General features: G+C 47.8%; 1 protein-coding gene across 1 annotated transcript in view; it reads left to right on the top strand.

The window, feature by feature from the left end:
• Window positions 1–474: 474 nt before the first annotated feature.
• Window positions 475–12,369, top strand: part of LOC142565330 (uncharacterized) — a 75,966-nt gene continuing 64,071 nt past the window's right edge. Inside the window, exon 1 of the mRNA XM_075676253.1 lies at window positions 475–1,605. Coding sequence (XP_075532368.1) covers window positions 702–1,605 — 904 coding nt within the window. The 5' untranslated portion in view covers window positions 475–701. The remainder of the gene's footprint in view (window positions 1,606–12,369) is intronic.

Below are 12,369 nucleotides of genomic sequence, written 5' to 3'. Positions count from 1 at the left end.
CGGCCGAATCTTTCAGTACTACGTCGTGTTATCACGCACAAAGGGAAAGCAGAATTAACTAGGTCGCCAGGCTATTCTCGCCGAACGACTCCTGCTTCAAAACACTACAACAGAAAGTGCAACAGGCTAGAGAGATTAATCGGAAGCCACAGCTTGCAGGAGGTTCTCGTGGTAGTCGCCGCGCGTGATTGTTGTGCCGGTGGCCAAGGAGCGCTGTTTTGAAACCACCTGCGCGGGGTGTTCGCGGGACCCAGGGAGAGGAGGAAGTTCCTGGAAGTGGAGAGCGCGCGCCGAGACCCTCCCGCAGCTCGGCGCTGCTTCGGAGCGTGCGGGTGTGCGCGTGCGTCAAAGGTTCAGGAGCCAACCAAGATAGATTTACTGCTCGCTCCGGGCGCGAACGCTGGGCCGACGCGTCACGGCCCACGTGACTGCCGGCGGGCCATAAAAGACCCGGTCGAAGCTACACGCGGTACACACAACGCACGCAGACCGTTGGGCGCGCGTTCACGGCTCCTCTCCCCGCTTTCGCGTGGCAGTCGCGCGCGCTTTGTTTTGCCTCGTGCGGCGCATGGTGGCCGCCCTGTGATCGGGGCCGCCTGGAGGAGCAACACATTGGTCGCTGTGCCGCGCACTCTGCCGGACTGCATTTGTCTCGGGAGAGCGGCGGTCGCGCGGAACCTCGGCTGCCGAGGCTGACCGGCATGGCCCTGGAAAACACGGCGCGTCGTGCATCACCAACGCGCACCACGGCCCGGCCTTCCTCGAGCCAGGGTTCGGCGGCAGACAGCGAAATCTGCCTGACGGGCGATGGGATGGGCGGCGTCGCCGCTGGCGGCCGTAGTCCATCGAGCCAGCAGCAGCGCAGCCCAAGCCACAGCGTCCGCAGGAAGCCACGTGCCTCCCCGCACCGTTACCACGGCAGCCACAGCAACGGCTGCGCCTCGGCCACTGCGTCCCCTCTGCGGGACGCCAGTGTGAGCCGGTCCCAGTCCATGCGCACTACACGCCGGCCTCACTCGCTGCAACGCCACTTCCGCGACCGGATCGCCAGCATCCCGGGCGACCTGCTCATGGTGAACGGCGCCAACGACTCGCGTGGCTCGTCCAGCAGCTCACTGCCCTGTGACGATCCGGCGACTGACGTTCAACGCCTCAGAAACTTTGCCGTCACCTCCAAGGGCGTCGTGAACCGCGGTGACTCTTTCCGTTCCAAGTCGCGCAGTACGCATAGTGTCGCCTCGAATGGCAGCGGCCACAAACTGGCTGTGCCGTGCTCATCGGACGCTGGCGGCGACGCGACCAGCGAAGCGTACTGCGTGTGCGCATCGTTGGACGGAGACAGGCGTGTAGTCAGCTCCCTGCAGCAGCTCAGTGCCGAGCCCGCGGTGCGCACGGACCGGGCCACGTTCGCGCTCGCCTGCCTCGAGCAGTCTGGCCCGAGCCTGTCCGGACTGCCGCCCGAGGTCGTGGTCACGAAAAGCGCCGATGCAGCTGACCTGGCCCGCTACCGAATCCTTGTCCTTGGTGCCCGAGACGTGGGCAAGACGTCGCTCATCAACCAGTTCATGACCTCCGAGTACATCTACGCGCACGACTGCTCGGTCGGTGAGTGTCACACTGTGCGGCGCCTCCTACTTGGCGGCAAAGGGCACGTTTCAAGCGGCGCTGTAACGCCATTTGAAAGGTGTCCTTCGTCGTTTCCTTGCCGAACCAAATCGTTCTTGCAACTAGTAATAACCTCCGTTATTTATTACATACCGATCTAAACCGAACCTCTTTAGAGGCATCGTCTTGGCTATCGCTGCACATATCTTTTCTGCGGTGTAGCCTATAAGATTCTGACGAGAAGGCAACCACATCAGCTACAATGAAATTTGCGGGATAAAAACCCCCTACTCTGCACACTGACATTTACATCTGGCCATCAAAGAAAGATAACAAGCCTGTCTTTTGGAGCACGTCTTCACCATCTGCCTGTCAGTGGAATCGCACATTGAAAATGCTTTGGGCTGAGCGCAACTGTCAGGCTTCAAAACTAGAACTGTTGAAGCGCTCTGGAGAGAGAGAGATCTAGACAATGAAGCATGCTAGGGCGATTAAAGAGCCTAGCTTTTGGTTGGCGAGCCTACATTGGAGAATTGAAAAGATGGGCGTATAATGGCCAGGGAGAGAGCGGGAAAGAAAAGTTCAGTTTGTACGCACCATGAGCAGTAGCAAACTTGTGCACGTTGCGCACTTTTGCTGTTGGATGTGTTGAAGCAATCTGGCGAGGTGTAAGCGCATGAGATGGGATCTTTGTAGTGTAGGTGACTTTTAACTTTTGAAGCGGCGCAAAATTTGCGGCTCTCTCCTACGAAGTAGCACCGTTGCAATCAAACCCACCTAAAGCTGTGGCCTGGCAGCTGTCCCTGCTGACAGATGTCAAGTATGATATTTACTGCCTGTCAGAGAAATTCCTATGACATTTAGGCTTACGTTAATCATGAATGGTGAAAAACAACAACCACAACGGTGGTGTAAAGGAAAGTCCTTAACTGCCCTCTTACTTCACTAAGAAATTACAAATGTCTCATAATACAGATTTTTGATCTATAGATCAGCTCAGAACATTCAAGCAATATCTGTCGTAGAGATACAGGCTTACAATGAATTAAATATCTTCTAATTCCTTTATATCGTCTGTGTGTGTGAGTGAGAGAGAAAGCAAGCATAATTCGTCGCGTGCATTCCGTTCCATACTCTGAAAATACTGTCAAGAATAAATACCAAGCAAAATTTGTTGCATTGAACAACATTATTTGCAATGTACGAGTATCAGTGGGACACAGAAACTGCACTGCTCAAATACAGAAATATGTTGAACTGGACTTAACCCATTAATTGGTACTATATCTATCCCTTCATCTAATATCTTGCATTCAGTAGTCGGAAATGTCGCGGAAATATTTTCTCATGTTCTTTGATTAACCAGTATACGGTCTTTTCCAGCTAAACATATCGCCGTGCCAATTCGCCCAGTAGTCCATATTAGTTACGGACCTTTAATATTTCTCTGTGGACGGTAAAAGTTTAGTAAAACATAATTTGTTATTCACTGAAACACTGAGCCTCCTTAGATGTATACAAAAAGTGCTGCTTAATATTAAATCGCTATTCGTAGGTACACGCTTTGCAACTCGCGAATGTAAAACCCATTCTGAGGACAAGTGACACGGTACATGGACCATGCTAAGCAGTTACTGAACGTTTCAGCTATCCAATATTACAAAGCGTATTATATGGCAGCAAGGTTAGCGTGCGCTTGCACTTTAGTTACTCGAACATTTTTCTAGTGGTGTAACACAGAACTCATTGGAGAGCATTCGCCGAGGCTTGTCCCAACTCAATAATGAATGATCATTCTGAAATAAAGAATGAATAACAACAAAATGCCGTGACATAGTTTCCTACTGCATGAGTTGTTTGCCTTCTGCGTGGAGGCAGCGGCATATTGAGATAACCGTATGTTTTGAATATCACGACACTGACGACAGTCCTGCCGCATCCTCCTGATGTCACATTCTGCATGTACTCTACAGCCAGCGAGAGAAAACTCCGAAGGACACCTTAATGGCGATGTACTTTCATGGCAGCGCAGGAATTTAGAGGTTTGGCGCTCGGCTCACGCTGCGTCTCGACCAACAGGCTAACTGCTTCAGTTGTCTGAAATTCCCTGGCGTGAACTTCACTACTCGCAGTTGCTGAAGATAAAATAAAAAGAAAAGCAGTTAAAAAAAAAGCAACCGTGTGACTGGCAAGAGCAACACTAAATGAACCATTCCATTAGCTACAAAACCCTAACTTAATGTGTACTGAGGGAATGCGAGAGAACAGGGCACCCTCTTTGTGAGTCGCGCAGGTCTTCCTTCTTTACAGAAAACCAGAAAAAAAAAAGCTGTATGTTGTGATTTCTGTTAAGCGCAAACCATATTTGAGCCTGACTCTTCCAGAATGTCGCTGTATTTGTACACTCTCGCCAATTTCAGCGACCACCCAAAGCCTCACCATACTCTATTCCTTGCTGGTTATCTAACAACACAACTAAAATCAAAGCGTAGAGGACTTTGTACATCAGCCAGGCGACGTACTTAACAACTTTCGATCTTGAGGTTGGCGCTGTGAGTCTATCATGTTGACTATACGCTTTGAGCTCACCACCACAAGAGTATTTCGGGACAAGCGACCACTGTATGTGAAGCACGGCGAGTTTAAAGCAAAAAGTGCGGACGTCGGAGGCGGCGGTTATTGATTCATTGATGGGGTTTAACTTCGCTCCAAATGAGTGGACACAACTATGGCAGTGCCTTCCGATGGCGCACGGCTTTTTTCGCTTGAAGGACGAGGCTTGCGGTTCCTACTGAAACATAGATCCGATCTTTTATTCAAGTACAACACTCCGTTGTTTCGTCTGACCTCACTGTTCTGTCACTCCAGGAGGCAACGATGCTGCTTTAAAAAGTTCTAATATATATATATATATATATATATATATATATATACATATATATATATATATATATATATATATATATATATTCTTTGCAAATTGTTTGTTGGGCCACTTATACATTCTTTGCGAGGAGCGGAATATTTCGAAATAGCACTACGATAGAGAACCTTATAAGGAGATTAATAAATTACAACAGTTAGAGATTATGGCATGTCAATACAATCGGTACAAAATTTTGCTCAGTATGTGTGCGGTTGTGTATTTCGCTCATGTTGTTACGGACAGATGTGCGAACAAGGGGTTTATTTACACTATACGGAAAGAGCAAGCGGGGCCACAACAACAAAGATGACGGACTGGGTGGTCGGTCGGTTTGCCTTTATGACCGGAACACACCTCGTCCTCTTTCTTGTTCTCTAGGCTTCGACAGCTTCTTTTTGCATCGGCAAGATAACGGGCTCATAACAGTGTATCTCGGAAAACGCTGCCAAAGCATCGCATATGACCCCCGATAGAAGAAAAAAGAGAAGGATTCTTAGGCCGTGTGGAAATCATCGGTAGAGGGCAGAGCTGAAATCGTCAGCATAACAGAGGCTTCGTTGCAAACATTTCGATGTACACAACGTAGCGATTCCTTTCGTTTGATTGCATTCCGTTCGTAATAGAATCGAGCGCTCATGACTGCTTATGACCGATCCTGGTGTCAACGTACAAGCAAAACGTTGCTCTGACCCCTGACAAAGAACGGCAAGGAAAATAATTGTATTAGGACATTTATATTATCTCGGACCACTTGTCTGAGGCACAGGAGTGGTGCGCGCTGGCGTACGCCAGCAGCTTCAACGATATTGCCCCACTGGTTCGAAACATTGTTTATTGCACATGCTCTGCCAAACGACCCAGCCTAGCAAAAGAAATGACGGTATACCTTCGATTGATAGCCAAGCCCGGTTGAAGGACTTCTTTCCTGTGTGCTGGGGGATATTATAAGCTCGAGCTAAGAGACGTATTGAAATGTTGCTTCTGGGCACGTGCTGCCCCAAGAGGGCAGGTCACCTCTATACTTGCCCTTTTAACACCGGTATAACGCAATGATTTTTGTTCGCTCGATTATTTTCTTTTCTTATCATCCACCGCTCACGACCGGCCGATCGCGCTGATAGCGCAGGTGGAGTACTGCTCGGATAAATGACGAAGTGCAAAAAGGAAAAGAATCGGAATAGGATCGTCTATTCCGGTTTTTTTTTTTTCTGAACGAGTTTCGATAAAAAATTCAACAACCTCTCAAAATAAATTTTGCGCCCATAGTTAACCTGTTTCCAAAAAGACCGGCTCAAACATCGCGGCAAAATGCGTTGCTTTTCTACTTGACATTTTCCCGTAGTTTATATTGTACAGTGCGCAAACATGTTAACTGGAACAGCAACGCCTTTGACTGCAGATGTTTAGTAAATATTTATCGAAACTGATGCAACATGCAGAGCTTCAAGTAAAAAGGTTATTCTTTGAGTACTGGGGGACTTTAGTTCTGCAGTAACAACCTCTAGTATGAAGCGATTAATTAAAAAAATAGTGATAATTCAAAAAAAGTTGTTGAATAATAATCTTATTGGCACGTATAGCGCAAACTCTGACGTCCGGTGCTGCTATAAATCTTGGCTAGTAGCAATTATCATTTTGTCTCGAATCCCCCGTTCTTAATAGTTTGAGAGAGTCGCCGCTGAAACACCCGATATAAGGCTATGCTCGCCTGGACCGGCTACCTTCCTTTCGGTAGTTATCGATGTGTGGCAACACTTGGTCGTTTCAAGCGTTTCCTTATGAATTTCTTATCCTTTTAAGAGCTTCAAAAATCTATGCAGAGCTGATTATTTGGAGTCTTCGAAACAAAGTTCGAATTAATTGTAACAGTTTGACGCAGACCATGATTATACCGTTTTATGACAGTGCATGACCGTTGCACATGACAATATTCGCCAACATGCGTGCGGGAAATTATAACTTAGTGTTTGAGAGGAAAGATGGTCGTTCACCCGACTGTAACGCGAAGCTACAAAGGAAACAAATATGGTTCATCGGAAAGGAAGCTTCGCAGTTGAAGAAAACTTTGTCCTGGTCTGGGCACCGAAGCCAGGAACAACGTCTTTCCTGGGCGGGCGTTCTAATATCTTCGAAATAAGGAAGCTAGCAGATCGCGGAGCGAGGCCGAATTGAGAGTAACGACCGAAAAGAGCGTGCTTAAAGCTCTCAAGTTCTAGCTGTACTCAGCTGCGTGCACTCCTCCGTATGAACGCTCTGCAACCATTGGAGCGCTTCGTATTGCGTCTCGTCCTTGCATAAGTGCACTTGTGAACAGCTTTGCGTTTCGATAAACAGCCCTGAAGGTTTAACGATTCTTCACGAGAAATAAAAATTCTGATGGCAGTCTTGCATAGTGAGATATGCTAGTATTCGAATTTCACTACGTTCCGTTTATCAAGGCGGCGTCATTAATTTGCACCTACCTGCCCGTATGTTACCCGACGATAATGCAAAATACGTAAATCAAATAAAAACTACACTTCGGCTCATGAAAAATAAAGACTGGGAAGCGTTTCTCCTCCTTTAGTTTTCCTCAAGCAGCGCTGTTAACGAAACGGAAAAGGTTGCGCTTGACTTGGCTGCTTTCCGGCAGCTTGTGCTCTCTTTCTTATGGCTTATTTATATTTGGGCAACGAAAACGTGAACTTTTTCCACAGCAATCAAATTTCGCATCAGCGCTTGCATTCGGTAGAGTACCGGGGACGCGAACGCTGTCAGCCTCTCGAGCGGTATCGAGTTACAGGTTTCCGCGGAGCGCTTTGCGTTCGCTTTGAGAAGCGCGTGGCCCCGCTCTGGTCAGACTGCCCCCCATCGCAATAAAGTTGATCGCCCCACCACTCGACAGAGGCCCCGGTGCGCTCGAGAAACGCCGAGGTAGCATGAGCTGGAAACGAGAACATTCGAATGTGCATTGATTAACACGTTTCAGAAGCCTCGTCTCGAGACGCGCTAACCGGGTCCTAATAGTCTCGCCATTCACGGACGAAAGCTTTTCTGGGAAATGCGTAGTGCACACTGAATGCCACCATCAACTATTATTTTTTCTTGCGCTAATTAATGCAGGTAGTCGTCGGGCAGATGAGAGAAACGATACTAACGACAAACTCAACAGCCGCCTATCGGAATGGAGTGTTTCGCTTGAACGCACGCTTGTTAGATGAAGTCTCTCATCTCCAGCATGATAAAAGGCTCGAAAAGATGGCAAGATGTGCGGATCAATTGGATACACTGTACTGTAATCAGCGCTGAAAACGGCGTGGAGGATGGAGCAGGAAGACGGGACCAGCATAACTTAGCCACCCAACGTTTAACAATAGGTTACACGACCTTTAGCAAACGCCAGCAAGGAGCGCCCCGGGCGCGTCGGGCCCTTTGCCTCGAACACTTATTCTCTAATTCTCATTCTGTACGGTGCCTGTCGGGCACGCGTATTACTTTTTCGCTACTTGGACTTACTCGCATAGTTTCGTCTCCTGTAGTTATCGCATGGCTGATTCGTAAGCGTGAAAATGGTTCTACTGACGGGATCCGAGTTTCACGACGAGGTTAATTTGACATCACTGGGCCGAAAATTGAGCAGTTGTTCATTAAAAGGTGGAGATTATGGCGCCACCATGAACTGAAAATAATATGGTCTGGTTCAATAAGCGTTTAAGATTACCTAATATAACCATAAATATTGTTATACGATGGTCTATCGTAAATAAGCGTTTTCCTGGCAGAAAAGGTGCTTCGAGTTCCTGTGGAACTTTTTCACAGCGCTCGTTTGCCTTGCTCAGTGCTTTGACTGCACTGCCGAGACACAAATGCTGCGCCGGAGCTGCAGGAATGAGAGCAACCGCTTGCAATTAACCCTTTAAAATAATCCTTCTCGACTAGCTAGTATACTTCACATTATTTATTATACGCGCAGACGTGGTCTTCGGTATATATGTGCAAAGTTCGAAACAGAAATATCGAACTGGTTACTTCCAGAAACAATTCTAAAACTTAGACTACTCGAAGGAGCCTATTAAACGCCACCACAGCCCTTTACAGATTTTCTGCGGCTACCCGAACGAAGCTACAACTTTGCAGTCTCTCTAGCATATTTCTTATGACACACTTCATCCTGCCAAAGTTAGTCTCAATTTGCTGAATAGTTCGTAAACGGCAAATGTTTTACTCCTCCGACATCGAGAAGTTAGAGCTGCAATTGGCAAATTTGATAATTTACTACGGCGCCGCCAAAGTACCTATAATTTCTTAATTTATTCAGCGTGCTTAACCTAACGTGAAAATAATGTCTACGGAGTTTCATCTTGATACACTCCGTAGCTCTGACACGAGGCACTGTTGAATACACCGCAGAGCTTGAAGGAGCAATTGCTAGACATTTGGTAATTTCTCACAAAAAAGCTTCATTACCCCATACATTTATAATCTTGCCCTAACATTACCCTGGACATGCCCAACGTCTTCTCCAAATTTAATTACGCTAACTCTTATGGACCTCGTAATACATGTTCATCGATGTTTGGAGCAGATGTATTTTCCACCACGTCTTGTCGTAATAACAGCGTCGCTGGAAAAGTACAGTTGAAGGCAGCACTGCACAGTGCAAATAGTGCAGAGAGAGAGAGAGAGAGAAGGATGGTAAAAAAAAAAAACGTGACTCGCGTAGTCTAGCAAATGAACTTTGATTCCTTCCCGAGCACCTTAGCGTTCTATAGCGGAAACATATTTACTGTTTACAAGGAATAATTAATAAAGAAGCACTGAAGCGTGTTTGTCCGAAAATAAAAAGGCAATGCTGGTAGCGTCGAGCGTGATTCGCCGAGTATCGCAGGTGCTAAATGCATCGCACCTGTAAATGTACACTCTTATCAAGGCAACCTTTGAAACTGACGGCAGTTTTGAAGATAACAACCACCCCGTAGCATTACATAGTTTTCTGAACCTTGTATTAATAGTTCCATTAAGGTTCTTCACGTCCAATGGTAACACAGGCCTCACAAAAATTTACAGCAGTAACATATAGAGAACTTTCGGTACGCTGTAACAGGGCGTACACGCCGCTGAGCGCCGATGTTACCTATGAGGGCAACTGGGGCACGATACCTTTGTCGCTGTTACTTATGCGAAGGACATCCACCGTATTTGCGCTTTGGTTGTTGCGTGCTTTTCCATAAAGAAACATCGCCTGACTACTAGCTTGCGGCACGGCTGCTATCATACAGGCCAGTTATACGTTTATCATGGACACGTTGCTCTCACCGACGCACCTGTCGCATAGGGGCTGCATCGAGACCGGGGCAGCACGTATACAACTGCTGCAGTACTTAACCACTCAAAAGCAATCACGATGCGGTCGTGACGGCGCTCTTTTCCCACTCAACGAAACCCAGCTGCCAATGGCGGCTTTGATCTTACATGAGGTAAATGAGTCCGTCATGGCGAAAATGTGCCCTCGAATGATCATAGTATCCAGACAAACTCAGAAAAGGGCGAGTAGGCGTTATTGCAGGGCTCGCAAAACTGTCGAGAGGTCACGCGTCGTAGGAATTGGACTGCTGCTAAAGCTAATAAGGATGAATATTAAGGCTATTACGGCTAGTAAGAACGGATATGAATGCCTGGTTGCTTCTATAGCATGAAACTGCCTGAGTAATGAATTGAAAAGCCATTAGCCGTATTATCTAAATTAAACATGTGTTGTAAACCTGCCCGTGCACAACCTATCTTCAAGCTTTTTCTGTCACGGCATCTTAATACAGTTCCTGAATTGATTTCCACTATTCGCACATTACCATTCATCTTCCTGCCGCGCTATTTCGCACATTATTATCTGCGCGAATGAAGTAATTCATGCGGACCGAGGGCCAATATTCACCCCCTGTTACATTTTGTCACGGGTCTCACGACGCGTCCCTCAGCGAAGCGCTCTCGACACTGAAAGATGTGACTAGCTCTCATTTCAGAGCCAATTCCAACAGTCGCGTTTCCTGGTAAAGCGCACGCACTTACATCAGCAGTGCGGAAGACAATCGCGGGGTCGCCTTGATTTCCGCGCCTCGGCAATTGGAGGAGACACTCGCGCAAGAGCGGAATTGCATGAAAGAACGCCACCCACGTCACACGTCACCGTGCACCGGAGCGCCCTACAATCGGCTTTGCAAAAGCGGTTAAGTTTAGCGCCACGGCTTCCGGCTTGCCCCTGAGATGGCGCGCAGCCGGCAACGCTTCTCCGCAGCGCGGCATCGTCGCGAACATCTCGTCTGTCTACGCGAAGATCAAGTGCTTGCAAAGACGGGCAGAAACCCATCGTGCGCGGCCGCTTTCCCCCTGACGAAGCCGCGCCACAAAAAGATTGGTCCCGCTCGAGTTGACTCTTCAGCGCCTGCTCCGTTTGTTGTCCCGTGCTTTTGTGTCTTCGAGGCTGCTTATCGCGCTCGATCGTCTGCCCGCTTCGGGAGTTTTCTCTCTCCGACGCCGGCAGTGTCGTAACGCGGCAAAGATAGCCTCCGCTAATTGAATGTATTCGGTTGGCTGATGAACTTTCGCGGAGCGCGATTGCTGGAGGCACCAGGCCCCCCGGCAGGACTGAATGCTAAATAGAGCTGTCGCATTCGTTGGAGGCCCACCGAGTTGAAGACAGGCGAAACTCGCCTGGGCCGGCTCAAAAGCGTCACTCGAGGGACGACAGTGCGAGCTGAAAAGGTCGCGCTGAAAGCCGCCAAGGGCGCACGGTTCGCGTCATCCGGAAAAAGGTGTAGTTTCGCGGGCTTGAGCGACAAGGAGAAAGTTAACCTGTTCGCGACGTCCTGCTCTTTGTTCCGAGTTAGTAATGAAGTACTGCTCTCTGCTACGCGCATACGATATGCGTGATAACGGCTCCTCATTAATTAGCGTAAAAGCATCGCATTTTTCCTGTGCGAGCGTTCCCTCGTCTAAGTCGAGGAACATTGCCCGGTAACTCCGAAGGCGCAAGATAGCAAACAACGCACTGCATACTGGGAACCTTACACGGATATCCACAATTACGATGCAGGAGAACACTTGCCTCTCATGACGATCTTTAAAGATAAAGAAAGAAAAATTTAGGGGTAGCACTTGTTTAATGCATAACGAAAGAAGTTCCTTCTTGCGCCCGATCCGGGAACGGCTGACCCCGTGAACCTCGTTTTTCGATAAGTGAGGGCGGCAAGAAAAGTGTACAGGAGCGACGAAAGAGGTAATTGATGTTGTTTCAGATAAGGCTCAAATACGGGTGCCGGCCTTTCTTTAATTGTCCCGTTGGCAAGCATGCACTGACCATGTGTTAATGGCTAAATAGAACCCTGAAACGGCGGGCGTAAAATTAGAAAAGGATGGTGCCTCAGCTGAATTTTGATTTTCCTTGAGGCAGAGTGTACTCGCGCGTCCTTATTTTGGTAGCGACGCAAAGAAGTGACATCATGGCATCGTCTCGCGTTTCAACAGGATCAAAAGACGGGGCGTGTCGCCCCAGGCCTTGAGCAGAGCTTTGGCCGCTTGCTTAGAGTAACGTCAAAACATTATGAACGCGCAATTTTTGCAGCGGCTTCAAAATAACGCTCGGTTGGTATGCTTATTTTGATGAGGCTAGAAAATTGACAACTATGGCGACACCCCCTTCTCTCCAAACAATAAATTGTTTAATCATTAAATAATGTGAACATGAACGAACATGAAGGCGTCGCAAACTGTGATATGAGAGCGTCGCGAACGTACTTGAACAGTGAATAACATTTTGAACAATTAGAGCTATAAAAAAACTTTAGAAACAGTAAAAAAGAACA

This window comes from Dermacentor variabilis, chromosome 1 (assembly GCF_050947875.1).
Source record: "Dermacentor variabilis isolate Ectoservices chromosome 1, ASM5094787v1, whole genome shotgun sequence".
In the NCBI taxonomy this organism is placed as follows: domain Eukaryota; kingdom Metazoa; phylum Arthropoda; class Arachnida; order Ixodida; family Ixodidae; genus Dermacentor; species Dermacentor variabilis.
Note: the sequence above shows the minus strand (reverse complement) of the source record. Positions and strands in the feature narration are given on the sequence as shown.